The sequence below is a fragment of the Neltuma alba genome, unplaced genomic scaffold (genome assembly GCF_004799145.2).
Source record: "Neltuma alba isolate B1F8T4 unplaced genomic scaffold, ASM479914v2 tig00001865_pilon, whole genome shotgun sequence".
Classification (NCBI taxonomy): Eukaryota; Viridiplantae; Streptophyta; class Magnoliopsida; order Fabales; family Fabaceae; genus Neltuma; species Neltuma alba.
In genome coordinates, this window is record NW_021632648.1 from 1 (window position 1) to 15125 (window position 15125).

Genomic DNA, 15125 nt, shown 5'->3' on the forward strand with positions numbered 1-15125 from the left:
CCTCTGATTTTTAATACATTATATAATATAGTTAGATGATTTTGACTCTCAACTTTTATATGACATTACCTCATTCATATCAGTATATATATAATTAATTAAGCACTTCATATATATGTGTATGGTTATATGAAGAGCACCGTCTATCTTTTATTTTTATATCTATTTGTCATTACTATACATGGCTTTATAAGATTAGATGAACATGTGATTCTCATATAGTCATACATACACACACATAAAAGATTTACTTAATTAATTTGGATAAAAAACTAGTTAAATTAATTATTTATAAAAAATATATATGTTAGTTTTTCTTAAATATCTTCTAAAATAATAAATTAATTCTCATGTTTTTTTTAGTTAGAATTCATTACTCAAGTTAAAAACTTGGAATCTAATTTCAACATTTCAAACTAGACTTTTTTTTTTTGATACATCACATTTCAAACTAGACTTAACTCATATTAATATAATAAATTTTTAAAAAAAAATTTAAACTGGCTCGGGCTGGTATTAGTGCAGGCTACTTCGACCCGTACCGCATTCAGCCCTCACCGCTATGGCCCGACCCGTATCCGCAGCGCGAGCCTGCTTTCCCAGGTCTCCTGGCAGTCAAAAATCAAAATAACTGCATCGTCCATTTGTGCTTGCTCTTTCCCTGGACCCTGAAGCCGCTCAGCCCCCCGGCGGCGAAATTACTGAGCTCTGTTTCTTGTCGCAATTCTCTGTTGCTAGCGGCTTCTTTCTTTTCTGATTTCTCCGAGGAAGTGACGCACAAGCTTAACAAGAAGTGAGAACGAAAAGCTCTCTGGTTTCCTGGGTCTGACCATTTTCCAGTCTCTTTTAGATCTTTGCTTTTATATTATAGTTTAGTTGCAAGATTGCAAATTTGACCGTATTATGCAGAAATGGAAGACGAAAGCCCAAACCCTCTTCGCCGAATGTCAAGCCGAACTCGGAAGGTTGCACCGAAAATGGTTGCTGCTCTTGCTAGTAGTGACAATCGCACGCAGGTTGAAAACTTTGAATGAATTTATAAGCTCTGTTAAATTCAGAGTTATGAATTTCATTACAGCTCTTATGTTAAGTTTGGACTTCTAATTCTAGGCTGCGCTTGCTCGCCTCGAAGCTTTGGAGAATGATAATGCAGGATTTGAGACTGTAGAAGCTATTGACGACGATGAAGCTTCTCTAGACGATGAAGATCAAGGTTTATATCGCCTTGGTTTTCTGAAACTGCTTCTGTTTCTTTTCTTTTTCTTTAAATTCAATATTTGGTTGAAAATTGAGAAGCTTTCCCGCAGTTAGTGAAAATTTTGTATGGTGCATAGTGCTTCGGAATTTGTCCACGAAACAGTAGACTGTTATTAGGTACCCTGCGAAATGCTTGCATTAAGTTGTTAATGGATTCCTTTTCGTTGTTCTCTTTTTGGACCTCCTCGTGCAGTGTATATACAAAAAAAGCAGTCAAAGGGCACAAAAAGGACAACCCGGCAGGCAAAGGCACTTGAAGCAAGGAAGGCCCCAAGAACTTTCCTTGAGCTCTTACACGAGGTGAATAAACCATAAGCGATATACACTGAGAATCTCTTGCTTATATAGTTGCCTTGATGGTTTTATAGCTATATCTACATTTGCAAACACAGGCAAACCTAGAGTCATTACCTCCACATGTTCCATCTTATTGGAAAGCAGCAGTCGGACCTCCAAGCTCAACCTGCCGTCGCCATTTTTGTACAGTTTGTGGGTTTTCTGCCAATTATACTTGTGTTAGATGTGGTATGCGCTTCTGTTCATATCGTTGTCAAAATGTACACAATGATACTCGTTGCTTGAAATTTGTAGCTTGATACATGAGACATTTCGGCTTGGCTAGAAAAATGTATTATTCATATAACGTCAGATCAGAGGCACTGTGTTAAATATCTCAAGAAGTTTGCTAAATTCCACAATGGTTTTTACTTGTTTTTCCCGAAAGCAAGGTCCTTACTGAACTCCCCGCCCCAACTCTCCAGTTAAACCAACCCCCCCCCCCCCCCCAAAAAAAAAGAAAAAAGAAAAAGCACTTCCGTCAGTTCACTGATTCTGTGCTTGTTTAATTGTATTGACATCTTTGATGCAACTGACTATAGGCTTCGTTTTGGTCTTTCAGAATCAATCAATATATCGTTATATGTGATAAAATATCTAAAAAGTTGTCACCCAAAAAAAAAAAAAAACCCTGCAAATTTACCCAACTCACTAGCCATGAATAGTATGTTTCATTTCTCAGACGACTAAATACAGCCATACAAATTATATATTATTATCTTTAAGAAATCATATATTGTGATCCTATTGCGTTCTGCTGATTTGATTAACCCAATTAAGGAGGTCTTGTGATGTTAGATCAGGCTAGGTATCCGCGCATCATCATGGTGGCCACCTGAAAACTAGATATGCATCAGTTCGTTTTGCAGGTCTGGCTAAATTACGTGTTTGCTTCCTTATTATGTGGGTCATTCTGCCACTGTGGGACAAGGACCAAATTGGAGGAAAATTCTGTGGTAGCCTTGGTCTACCAAAGGTTGGCAGATCCTATTAATCATGAACAAGCATACAAGTATATTGGACATCAATCTCCGATTTGTCAGTATACATGCCTATCCATAACTAATTTGGCCTACTTAATTGACATAATCCACCCAGGAATCTCTTCTAAGAATTTATGTCTGCAGCCTTGACTTTCAACTTGCCAGAATGGAACATATTTTTCCTGAACAAAAGGACTGATCGTACAAATGATAAGAAACCATTCATCTTTTATTTGTCTTTCAAGAGGCTTACACAATCAGGGGAAAACAAGTAAGCTGCTCAATTGAGCATCATCCTATTCTGGACTAGGAATGAAGGTGGAAAACCACATTGACTATATAACGACAACAATTAGCCCTATCCCACTAGGTGAGGCTGGCTACATGGATCACACAATAAAGAAAACCACACTTACTATTTAGAAAATATTTGAAGAATATGCAAACAGCAAGCCAATATTTCATTAGCATAAAATTTATAACTAATGATGTATTCTTCATCTTAACATCTTGGTAGATCTGGTGGTGGTGGTATAACTGACTGTGACGGTCCAACTCCATTCTCTACGAGGAATGCCATTGACAAACCCCAATTGAGATGTGAATCTATATGACAATGCACGAACCAAATTCCTGTTTTGCACCAATACATGAAAATCATGTTAGTGATGTGTTTTTTTTCTTTTTTAAATACAAGTTGTAAGAGCAGGACTGATAAATTTTGTCAGTAGCATATTACCTGGATTATCAGCAACAAAACGAATGGCTACCCATCCTCCTGGAGGTGTTCCTATGGTGTTTCTCACAGGTGGATCAATAAGATTAAACTTAGCAGGATCCGTTGCTGGGTTGAAGTTGCCAAAACCTGAACCAACTATGTAGAAGTGGTATCCATGAATATGCATGGGGTGGTCCTCAGGTGTTACTATGCTCGTATCCTGGAAAATAAGTTGCACCTTGGAACCATATTTCAACTTGTAGAGCTTAGTTCCTCGAGCAGGTGTCCATAGGCCTCGGGGGACATTCCCTGTATAATTAAATTGCAGCGGAGGAACAGGAGGAAAGTCTGTGGTGAAGACACCAGGCATTCCTTGATAGTATGCTTGCATTAAGGAGGTAGTTCTTGGGAGTACCAAAGAAATATTGTTCATGCTGGCTGTGAAGCGAGTTCCATTAGGTCCTTGGCAACGGGGGCTATTAGGATTGGTGCAATTGATTAATCCTAACCCCACTATGAAGTTCAGACTCACATCAACATCTTGAAATACCTTAACCTGGGAAAGGCCCCTGAGTCCAGCATTGAATGCAGTTGCAGTCGCTGTGTCATTAAAGGCTGGCAGAGCCGGCAATATTGGTCTTGAATTTTGTCCACAATTCTTGCAGCTAGCAGAGTTGTACTCAAGGATTGCAGTAGTGGTGGTATTGTCAAAGGGAGCATTTTGGGCTGATTCATAGGCACGTGCTGCCATGTAGTAGCGACCTGGGGCTTGATCAGCAGTGAGAAGGACATTGATTGTCTGGCCTGGTGCTATCATCAGAACTGTTGTGGTGAAAGGCTTGGTATATGCAGCATCAGTGCCAACAACCGTCATCCTGTGGTTGGCAACCGAAAAGAAGAGTTCTTGTTCAAGTGCACTGTTGATTATTCTTAAGAGAATTGTCTCACCAGGTTCTACTGGAATCCGTACGGTATCTGCGTAATGATTTTGTCATGGGTTACAGTCAGTTCTTTATCCTTTTCAACCTTAGAGAATGTTAATCTACTTTGTAGTTGTGATATGAAAATATTCAAAACCTTGGCTGGAGCATCTGTAGAGATCACCAGGCTGACCATTAACGGTGTATGCAAGAGATACATTTGGGGGTCCCCCTGTAAATTGTGTCATCCTTAAGAGACTCATTGCATCCCTATCGAACCATTCCCCTGTTAATGATCAGAAATTATCAGTCATGACTGCCTTGGATTCATTGAACATGACATGCTCAGTATGACTTGATGGGTTAACTGTTTTTTGCAAGCTTAAATCACAATTCAATGGCAAGAAATGGGTATAGATGGCTGAGAAAGCTTAAGAGACTTACCAAGAAGGATGGGGAATTCTCGCTTTGGCATTGGGAAAGGATAAGGAGACCCCAATCTTGGGTAGATTATGAAAGCTCCATAGACAGTAGCTCTGAGGAATCCAGTATGAGCATGCCACCATAGTGTGCCTTCCTGGTTATTGATAGTAAAGCGGTATGTGTAAGTTCCTCCTGGGGGGATTGGACACTGGGTCACATAACTAGGTCCATCTGCCCATGGATTTTGCAGCATTCGAAGACCATGCCTAGAAGCACATCAGATTACGAGGAAAATCAAATATCAAGCATGGTGAACCAACAAGTGAATTACTCAAGATCAACGTGATATTGATTACCAGTGTATTGAAATGTTGTATCTTCCAGCATTGGTTACTTTGATAACAAGTGAATCTCCATTCCTTGTTTCAATTGCTGGCCCCGGGAATTGCCCGTTGACAGTGAGTACGTTGAGAGTTCTGCACAGCCTCTTCACTGGTGTATTTTGAATCTATTCCATTCAATATATGAAGCCATGCTAATCAGTAACTAGCTTCATCATAATGATAGTATATATCTATAATAAGTTAATAACCTGTAGCACATCATCATAAAGCTAACACTTACAACAAATTCATGGTAGTGAGTCTCTGCAGGTGGATGAGAATCAACACAAGCAGTGATAGTGAGCAGGATGAGCAACAGCCAGAGGCAACTTGACTTGCCAGGAAGGTGAAAAGTCTCCATTATTGTCTCTGGCTTTGTTGAATGGAGATGGCTTGGCACTGGTCTGATGTGCAGGTATTTATAGAGTGAAAAGAGAGAAAGCCAATCAAGGAATTTCTTTTTTATTAGTATGGGAATTTAGAAGTTATGGCCTTTTACATGAGAGTCAGCAGTGTACTTAATATTAAAGGGCAATTAGTCTAACCATAAAGAGGATTTGGTGCACCCACTAGCGCAATCATCTGTGGAGCAGATGTTATAGATAGTCTTTAGATTTTCATACAAAGAAGTGATCCACGATGAGACTGGGTAAGTACCTGAACATTTTTGCTAAAGAACTAGTAAACATGCTTGTTACCATAAGCCAAGCAAAATAGGTTTCCATTTAATATTGTTAAATTACTATCTTAATGAAATGTTTAAGGTTTGATTTGCAAATTTTTTATTCTTCTCTGATCCTTTCATCAGCCACAGCCATTTAGTTTGTAAAAATAAATGAGAAGGCAAATTGAGTTAGAGGCTTTCCTTTATTTTGTAATAATATAGACTTACTTTTCTCATATTTTTATCATCATTTTTTTAATTAAAATATGAGATGTAGTTTTAAAAAAAAAAAAATTCTTCGATGAATCCTATCATATAATGTTAGAGTTATAAAAAGTATATATTCATCATGCTATTGAGAAATTTATCCATATTGATATATTTGAATCAACATAATATTTCTAGCTATTCATGAATCAACCTATAATGAATTGCAAATAGCAATAGAGACAGTTGGAAACCAATAGGAATCTAAGTTGCAAATTGAGTCACACTTGAAATTTGAATATCTTATTTGTAATTGAGATTCCTAAATTTACAATGTTTGATGGTGTGTTTGGATTAGCATCTTAAAAGTGATTTTATAGAATCCAAAATAAATGTATGAGAGAAGTTTTGTTTCAGCTTGTGTGGAAACATTTTTTTGAAATATTTTTTAGGGTTTTCCAAACATCCCCTAAATTGATATTTGCAACTCATTTTTCAGAAAAAAATTGCAAGGTAACTGTCATAAACTCTTTTCTTTTGGAACCTAACTGTTACCCTCCCTTTATTTAATCCACAGTAAAACTTTGTGAATCAGTCGTTTGCTCGTCGATCTAAATGCCACTAAGGTCATGCAGATCATGCAATTTTATTTTATTATCCTTGCAGCTTAACTCCAGTCTTTATTTTCTTTCTAAACCAAGGAATTGAAAAAAACCAAAAAAAAAAAAAAACTACAAAGTAAACAACGGTACCATAATGTTGAGGTTGAGCTTCTGTTTGATTTGGTAATGAGAAAGTATGGACTTTGCGTTTGGTTGACCATTTCCAGTGATGTCAGAAAACGACATGAACAGCAATACTTAGTCCGCCATGCTTCTCGACGTTATATTATTATAAAAATAACATAAAATCGTATCTTTATTTGGTAGGACTTTTCTCAATGCATAACAACCTAGATTCCTTTAAAACTCTACTTTAATACTATATAAATGTCATAGTTCAACCCAGTCAGACCAAATTTTTCAATGTTGTGAAAGAAGTATCACTACCTTTTGGCCATCTTGGTCAAAAATCTTTACGTCAAGTTTTATAAATTTTAAAGGTTCAAATACAAGCCAAAGGGAATCTAACTAAAGAAAAAGCAAATGAGAATGTAAGGGACAACTGGGTCTGAAAGCATTTGATTTGAGTAAAAGCTCTTGATATCTTCAAAATAAATTAACTCATCTTCAATCTAGGCACTAATTGATATGATATGATTATACATCTTTTTCACATTAGGTATATAACATTCTGGGAAAATTAAAATTTTAGTTTGTATAGTTTTGACTTTATTGTATTTTAGTCCCTAAACTTCAATTCAATATGACTCATTTATTATAGTGTTGACTTAGTTAGAACTCGATCTTTTGACTTTATTTCTCTGTAACAGTCCCCCTAGTTTGAACCATTGAAAACTTCAGTTTCATGAAGTACCTAACCTTATGTTCTAAAATATAGGGACTAACATTTTCGACAATTAAACTGTAGGGACTAAGTTGTATTAAGTTGAAGTTTAGAGATTGAGTTACAATTTGAGATTGAAATTGACTCAAAACTATAAGAACAAAAAAATTAATTTTTATTAATATTTTACAAAAGAAGCAGGTTTCAAAGGGTTAACTGGTATTAATATAATTGTTACTCTATTGGTAGTGGTACTTGTGCCAATATCAGTAGTCAGTATGTGTTATGTGACTAAGTTGGCTTCTGATGTATTAGGTAGACCGCCACAACTGACTTTTAGACTAATCCCATCAATTTGTTAGTTAAACCTAACATAACAAGATTTGGAATAACTTTGCAATTATCATTGGTCCATAAAATACACATAGCAAGTGACAGTGTCAACCTCTGGATTTAATAAAATCAACAGATGAGGAATCCTGCCGAAGTTCTAGAATGGATTCTAGGAGTCAAAACCAATAGAAATTGAGAAATCAAACAGATTGGCTCTGATGTGAATTTTATCAGCATAACGTAGGAATTTTCTCCAGATCAAATAGTTTTGTATTATCTAGATGCATGCAAAAATGTATGCTATATCTAGAGGATATAACTAAGAAATCAGGAGAAAAGTATGACCCATCAACATGCAAGACAAGAACTAGAACAAAACCTTATCATATACTTTTCTGGTTCTATTTACAAGGTATTTTTAACATGTTTTATAGAACTAATAAAAACTACCTTAAACTTTAATAAATTTGTTTAACTCTTCCCTTATTTAATATGTGTTTTATACTTTAATAGTTTATTCTCATGAAGAATGAAGTAAGGGTATATAAATATGACCAAAGAAGTGTTTCTTTAATTCATAAACTAGAGAACAAGAAAGACAATCTCAGTGCATCATAAACAAAATATCTATAGTGCTACCTCTAGTTCTATGTAGGGGTGTTCATGAGACGAGATGGGAACGTGATAAGCCCGTCCTAGTCCTGTCCTGGTGAACAAGGACATGAAAGGATTTTTGTTTCATGTCCTATTTCCTTATTTGAAAAAAAAAATTGTAATTTTAGGTATGAATTTTTTTTAATATTATAATGTTTGTTTTCTATTAGGCTTTTAAAGATAAAAACATTATTAAAAAAATTATGTAGAAAGCAATGTAAAAGGGTGTAAAAACAATATTGTAAAAGAAACACTATATAATAGCTTTATGAATTATTTTATTGAAAAATAAAATTTTGTTAGGATAATACTACAACTCAAAAGCTGAAAATCATTATAAAAAATAATTATTATTAATAAGTGAATTGAATAATCTAATAATATTAATAAGTATTTTTTAAAAAAAAATCCCGAGATGGGACTGGGCAGGATGGAACGGCCTTGTCCCGTTTCAATTGCTATTCTATCTCGTATTCGTCCCGTCTTGAAATTTTTTTTTATATCGAGACAGGATAAGTTAAATATTGGGAAAATCCCAAAAAAGGTCCTTGGAATATGGGAAATGCCAGATTGGGTCCTTAAATTTCGAAAATGACAGAATGGGTCATTGACCCAATCTGTCATTTGTGAAATTCAGGCGAATTGACAATTTTGCCCTCATTTATTCATTCACTACAATGATTCAAGGAATCACTATAAGAGTTTAGGTGTTACCTAGATTCATATAGCGAATAACTATTCACTTTTTCATAGTCAGGTGTCTTGTTATTAACTACAACTAATGCTGTAATCACTAGAACAATATAAGCATTACCTAGATTTGTATAGAGAATAACTACTCATTTTTTCATAGTCAGGTATCTTATTATTGTCAGGTACCTTATTATTAACTACAACGAATCTTGTAATCACTAGAATAGTATAAGCGTTACCTAGATTTGTTTAGAGAATAACTACTCACTTTTGCTCAGGGGCAAAAATGTCAATTCGCCTGAATTTCACAAATGACAAATTGGGTCAATGACCCATTCTGTCATTTTCAAAATTTAAAGGCCCAATCTAGGATTTGGTATATTCCAATGGCTTTTTCTGGGATTTTTCCTTAAATATTCCTAGTTTAGTGTATTGGACGATTTAATCCACTATAATATTAATCAGAAGTTGAAGAAAATAAATCATCATAACCTCATCCATAATGCACATTGTCCGGTTGTTGTTTATGTTGTTATGTAGAAGATATTGATTTTATATTATAGTATGATCACTCCAAGATCCAAACATTTTCTTCGATGTTAGATTCAAATGTTATTTAAGTTTCATCATACCGTCTTGTTTAAGTCAGTGCTAAATTTTGAAGAACTCTTTGAATAATTCAAGACAATTATATATTATTTTTCATTTTTCATGAATAAACATTGAAAACGTAAAGAATGGGTTTATATACATTTTTAAGTTTCTTTTATTTTTATTTTCATTTTCCTTTTTTCCAAAATTTATTTTAAGTTAAATTCGCCAACCAATGTAATCCGCTGGGTAAGACAGAATTCTCAGCTTGTGGTTGAGTTAGATCATTTGACTTGTCTAGATCTGTTTTAACTCAACAGCTTCATGTCGCTTGGGTGAAAAACCACATCGATGCAGAATATCGGCACAGGGCAAGGGATCATACCCTTGCTTTAAATTTTAATGTACTGAGCATGGAATCATTAGAAGGACAAGTTTGAAAAATCCCAAGTTTCATTTAAGCCAATCAAAACCAATAATACATCGCCAAAATTCCTTGAAAAAAATGATTGCTTAGTTTAAACCCTAGTCCAACAGAGAATTTTACACGAAAATGAAACAAAACAGAAGCTGCTAAATTGCAGAAAACAGTGAAGCTGTTTCACAGAACTCTCTGACAAGTATCTCCTAGATCAAACTAATGAGATAACCAAAAAACGAAAAAATAACTAAAGCTCGGCTTTCCTAACTATCAGACTAACATTGGTGGGTATTTTCCAGTGATACAAGAGACATCTATCAAGCTGAAAACAAGTAACCTCGAGACCAGTTAATTGATGATGTTTCCTCAGAGTTGGGCTATCTGCTGTTTCATTGATCGTAATGACCTGAGTTTTAACTCACAGATCTTAGAAAATTCCATCAGTACTTCATGCTTCCCAGTCACCATTTTCCTTGCTACATCAGCAGGGCTCCAGGACTCAAGTGATTGGGAGATCCGATCACCGAGTTCTGCACCATCTTTGGAGTGAAAAAATGAGTCCAAAGTGCGAAATATTTGCCCCGGCCCATCATTCTGCTCATTGTTTCTAAAAGAGGATATAATGTACTCCACATTCTTATCCTCAGGAGTGTTTTTCCATTCCCTTATCCATTTCATGATCTCCTCTACCATACTAGACAAATGCTGCACAGAATTGGTGATTGTATGAACTAAACTAGAGCTGGAATGATCTACTGATCCACTCTTCTTTTTCTTTTTACCTGAAGGAAGACATGATCTCAGACAAGACTGGATTATGAGTCCATACCAGGCTAAAGGTTCTGTAACTATCTGTATAAGAAGCTGAACATCACCCCAAGAAGAACAGATTTCAGACTCCATGCTCTTCACCTTCTCTAAAATGTACTTCTCCAGCAAAGAATCTAAGATATTCCAAGTATGGGGCCTATTTCCATTTCCATCCGGCTGCACCAATTCACGGGAATTCAAATTCCATGCGTTTAAGAATACCGTGAAATTTAACCAGTCTATCAAGTTGGGGCCAAAAACCTGTGAAGAGGTTATCAAAAATAGGGATCAATCATCCAGTTGCAACATAAAAATAATTTTGCAATACTGAAACATATAGTAGCTAAGACTTTCAAGTTACTTGGAGCAGCTGTTTGAACATAAGAGAGAAGTATGTCTTGATTTCATACTAGTTAGGAGATAGAAAATGTTTGTCATACTAGTTAGGAGCCACATGGTATCATTGGCATTTGGTGTGGGTGCCATGTTTAGAGATACATAGTTTCATGATCCCATATAGACATATTTTAGCAGTAGCATAAAAAGCTCAATAATCTTACCTCAGAAAACCTTTCACCACCTGGAAAATCCATGATCACATCCACCGCTTCACGAAGAGAAAAGCCCAACAATTGAGCATAGCGCTCAAGCAACAATTTCAACTCTGAGGAGATTTTCGTTGGAACAGAACCATTGACCTCAACATTCTCCTTCATAGATGCTGAAGCACTTTGAATAGAGAGATATATCATTCGAGGAACTAGGGATCTTTTCTCAATCACTCTCTTGCAACTCGTCTCCCTTTCATTCATCTAATTTTGTTGGCAAACCATGCAGGGAAGAAAGGGAAAAGTTAAAATTGGAACAAGCATTATTGATAGTAATCAGCCACAAAATAGTCAAAGACTGAAATCACCTACCGAGATTCTTCTAGGACAAAAAGAAATCCCTTCAAATGGTCCTGAAACAGGTGCCAACAGCCAACTAAGTTTACCAAAAATGATCATCAAGAAAAAAAACATTGAAACATTATACCATACATAATCTGCATCACAAAATTAGAATCGACAATTAGTCAATAAAAATTCCTTAACAGAAACTATACATAAGTCAAATCCAATTATATCAGGCATAGTCAATTATTTTTGGGAAAACAATGGCAGCCTGAAGCCTTGGATGGGGTTGAGATAAGGGGCAGGGTAGGGACGGACTGAAGCCAGGTACATAATTTATTCACATATTAAGATAGCCATACCATCTGTAGATGTTAGAAGCCGTGATCTTCTCCCCTATATTCTCCCTTGATTTACTCTATAAATTACCTAGAATAAGTTTCTGATTTCTTGTGATATTGCATTATTCTGATTGATTGTAATCTCTTTTGCATCATTATTATTGATTGTAACCGGATTGCATATTTCCATCCGGACTCTATATATTGTACCGGGATCATATGAAATAATATATGAGTGAATTTACAAACTCTCAAACAATATGGTATCAGAGCTCTGGGTTCGGTCTGAACCCAGAAAAGCTCCGTGAGAATCTGCTGTGAGCCAGAGAGAGAGAGACAGCGCGGGGAGAGAGAGAGAGAGAGAGTGGGCGTCCTCAACCTGGTGCAAGGAGAGCTGCGTGGACGACACCACCCCTCCAGTCCTCACCGGCGTCCCTTGATCGGCCAGTCCCCAGAAGCCGACGTCGAACGGAGCTGCGCGTGACTCTCACGCGCCGTCACAAGCTCTGCGCGTGAAGCCCACGCGCCGCCACGCCCTGTCACTGTTCCAGCGCGTGAAGCCCACGCGCCGCCGCCATAGACCTCCAGTGCCTTCCAGAGACCCAGAAAATGGATGACCCAGAATTTCCACCATTGTTTGGATCTGTTCGCAATATTCCAAGGGCCTTCATGTCCGGTACATCTTCTAATACTCAAGCTACTCCTTCTAAAAACTCCACTGCAGAATCAGACTTGACAATAGCCACTGAACCTCAAGCTATGGGGGTAGCTCACAAACTTAATGGTAGCAACTATCTCCAATGGTCTCAAAGTGTGTTAATGTATCTGCGTGGGAAGCGTAAGGAGAAGTATATCAATGGAGAAGCACAACAACCTTCACACAATGACCCCAAATTTGACACCTGGTTCGCTGAAAATAATCAGGTGATGTCTTGGTTGTGCAATTCAATGACCCTCGAAATCAGTGAAGGATACCTTCTTGCAAGCACAGCCAAGGAAATCTGGGATGCTGCTAAGCGGACCTACTCTACCCTCGACAACACTGCAGCCTTATTAGATCTCAAGAGGCAACTCAAAGATCTGAAGCAAGGCAACTTAACTGTAACACAATACTACAGTACTCTGACAAAGATATGGCAGCAATTGGATCTCTTTGAAGTACATCCTTGGAAGGATATAGATGATGCTAACTACTACAGACAGTTGGTGGAAAAGGGACGAACATATGAATTTTTGTTGGGCTTGAATGATGTGTTTGAAGAAGTGAGGGGGAGAATTATGGGACTGAAACCCCTGCCATCCCTATTTGAAGTCTTCAGTATGGTTAAGTTCGAAGAAAGCCGACGACACCTCACCCAGGGTAATCTGACCCCAGCAGAAGGCTCGGCATTGGTGACGAGAGGGTTCCAGACCTCAGAGGGGCCTGAGAAGAGAGGGAACAAGTGGTGCAATCATTGTAACAAGAGAGGCCACACCAGAGATGAATGTTGGAAACTACATGGAAAACCAACCCAAGGAAAGCAGAAACGAGAAGATAGAAAGAGCCACCACACCTCATCTGAAGAAAGAGGTGACGATGGAGACCAGTTGACCAGAGAAGAGCTTCAAATGCTTCGTAAGATACTTGAAAAACAAAACAAGTCAAAATCTGTTCCCAACGTGAACTTGATACAGTCAGGTAACTCCATTATAGCCCTTAATGCAATGGTAACTAGTGATGAGACTTGGATTATTGACTCCGGTGCTACCGATCACATGACTGGTAATAAGTCCTTCTTCAAGTCCCTCAAATATTGCCATGAGAACCTCAGGGTAAAAGTAGCAACTGGACTATATACAAAAGTTGAGGGTGTTGGCATTGTGGCTCTATCTGACGATCTGGAAATCCATAATGTTTTGTTTGTCCCTGCCCTTACTTGCAATCTTATTTCTGTGAGCAAATTAACTAAAGGGCACGTATGTCGGGTGATCTTTGATGATGTTAAATGTGTTTTTCAGGATTCGACCTCGGGAAGGAAGATTTTGACTGCTAAAGAATGGGATGGACTCTACTACTTTGAAGGAAAGGATATGAAGATAGCAGGAGCAAAGAAAGCTATGGTTAGCTCAAATTCTCAAAATAAAAATGTAATGTTGTGGCATCTAAGATTAGGCCACCCCAGCTTTGATTATATGAAGCATGTGTTTCCAACTTTATTCAATAAAAATTCTTCTCCTTTCCAATGCGAAACGTGCCAAATTACCTACTGCCCCGTTCACAATGATCCATACCGACATTTGGGGACCTGCCAAAACCAACACCCGAACAGGCACAAGGTGGTTTATCACATTCATAGATGATCACACCCGGGTCACATGGGTTTACCTTATGAAAGAGAAATCCGAAGCCTTACCAATTTTCAAAAACTTTTGCTCGTTTGTGAGAACCCAATTCCATACTCCCATCAAAGTTTTGAGAAGTGACAATGCCAAAGAATACGTGAGTGGGGCCTTTAGGGAATTTCTTGAGCAGGAAGGAATCCATCACCAAACCTCATGTGTCTATACCCCCCAACAAAACGGAATTGCTGAGCGAAAGAATAGACATCTTTTGGAAGTGACTCGGGCTATTATGATGGAAAGAAACGTTCCGAATATGTTTTGGGGAGATGCTGTATTGACCGCAGCTTACCTTATCAATCGCATGGCCTCCAAAATCCTCCATTTCACTACCCCCATTCAGAAATTCCTCGAGACTTACCCCGCCTCACCTATCATCAATTCCATTCCCCAAAAGATCTTTGGGTGTGTTGTCTTTGTTCATAAACATGATGGCGGCAAACTAGGTGCTAGAGCAGAAAAATGTATTTTCCTCGGGTATTCTTCCACCCAAAAAGGGTATAAGTGTTATAGTCCTACTACCAGAAAACTCATCATCTCCAAAGATACCGTCTTTTACGAGGATGACGCTTACTACCCCAAATTACCCATTCAGGGGGAGCACTATGGAGTAGAATGGCTAATTACACCTGAACCGATAACCACCTCCAACCTACCTCTTAACCCTCTTGAA

At 37.5% G+C, this 15125-nt stretch overlaps 3 protein-coding genes across 6 annotated transcripts in view; 1 reads left to right on the top strand and 2 right to left on the bottom strand.

The window, feature by feature from the left end:
* Positions 1-639: 639 nt before the first annotated feature.
* LOC114713048 (SWR1 complex subunit 6-like) lies at positions 640-2036 on the top strand. 3 transcript variants are annotated; one of them, XM_028897629.1, is made up of 5 exons: positions 640-823; positions 910-1016; positions 1111-1213; positions 1451-1557; positions 1650-1853. In XM_028897629.1, exons 2-5 carry the CDS (start codon positions 912-914, stop codon positions 1851-1853), a joined length of 519 nt encoding a protein of 172 aa, XP_028753462.1. In that variant the 5' UTR covers positions 640-823; positions 910-911. The 3 variants fall into 3 exon arrangements, with proteins under 3 accessions (XP_028753462.1, XP_028753468.1, XP_028753473.1); XM_028897635.1 differs by having other exon boundaries at positions 640-793; XM_028897640.1 differs by lacking the exon at positions 640-823 and having other exon boundaries at positions 912-1016; positions 1650-2036.
* Positions 2037-2141: 105 nt separating this feature from the next.
* On the bottom strand, positions 2142-5839 carry LOC114713039 (laccase-3-like). Its single transcript, XM_028897623.1, has 6 exons — positions 5262-5839; positions 4994-5145; positions 4659-4903; positions 4372-4500; positions 3316-4269; positions 2142-3209 (listed from the first exon to the last, which is right to left on the bottom strand). The coding sequence occupies exons 1-6, from the start codon at positions 5379-5381 to the stop codon at positions 3079-3081; spliced, it is 1731 nt and encodes a 576-aa protein (XP_028753456.1). The 5' UTR covers positions 5382-5839; the 3' UTR covers positions 2142-3078.
* Positions 5840-10041: 4202 nt separating this feature from the next.
* LOC114713001 (N-terminal acetyltransferase B complex auxiliary subunit NAA25-like) overlaps positions 10042-15125 on the bottom strand; it is a 31604-nt gene continuing 26520 nt past the window's right edge. For both annotated transcript variants that reach the window (XM_028897586.1, XM_028897581.1), the window contains 3 exons: positions 11760-11800; positions 11400-11651; positions 10042-11100 (listed from right to left, as the gene is read on the bottom strand). In XM_028897586.1, the coding sequence (XP_028753419.1) occupies positions 10396-11100; positions 11400-11651; positions 11760-11800 (998 nt within the window). In that variant the 3' untranslated portion in view covers positions 10042-10395. The remainder of the gene's footprint in view (positions 11101-11399; positions 11652-11759; positions 11801-15125) is intronic.

Bases quoted from the DNA above. Each gene is read 5' to 3' on its own strand.
- LOC114713039 (XM_028897623.1), bottom strand. From the start codon at position 5,381: ATGGAGACTTTTCACCTTCCTGGCAAGTCAAGTTGCCTCTGGCTGTTG. The intron at 4,501-4,658 runs GTAAGTCTCTTA...GATCATTAACAG, and splicing joins AGAATTCCCCATCCTTCTTG to GGGAATGGTTCGATAGGGAT. The intron at 3,210-3,315 runs GTAATATGCTAC...GGTGCAAAACAG, and splicing joins TTTTGTTGCTGATAATCCAG to GAATTTGGTTCGTGCATTGT.
- LOC114713048 (XM_028897629.1), top strand. From the start codon at position 912: ATGGAAGACGAAAGCCCAAACCCTCTTCGCCGAATGTCAAGCCGAACT. The intron at 1,017-1,110 runs GTTGAAAACTTT...TTCTAATTCTAG, and splicing joins GTAGTGACAATCGCACGCAG to GCTGCGCTTGCTCGCCTCGA. The intron at 1,214-1,450 runs GTTTATATCGCC...CTCCTCGTGCAG, and splicing joins TCTAGACGATGAAGATCAAG to TGTATATACAAAAAAAGCAG.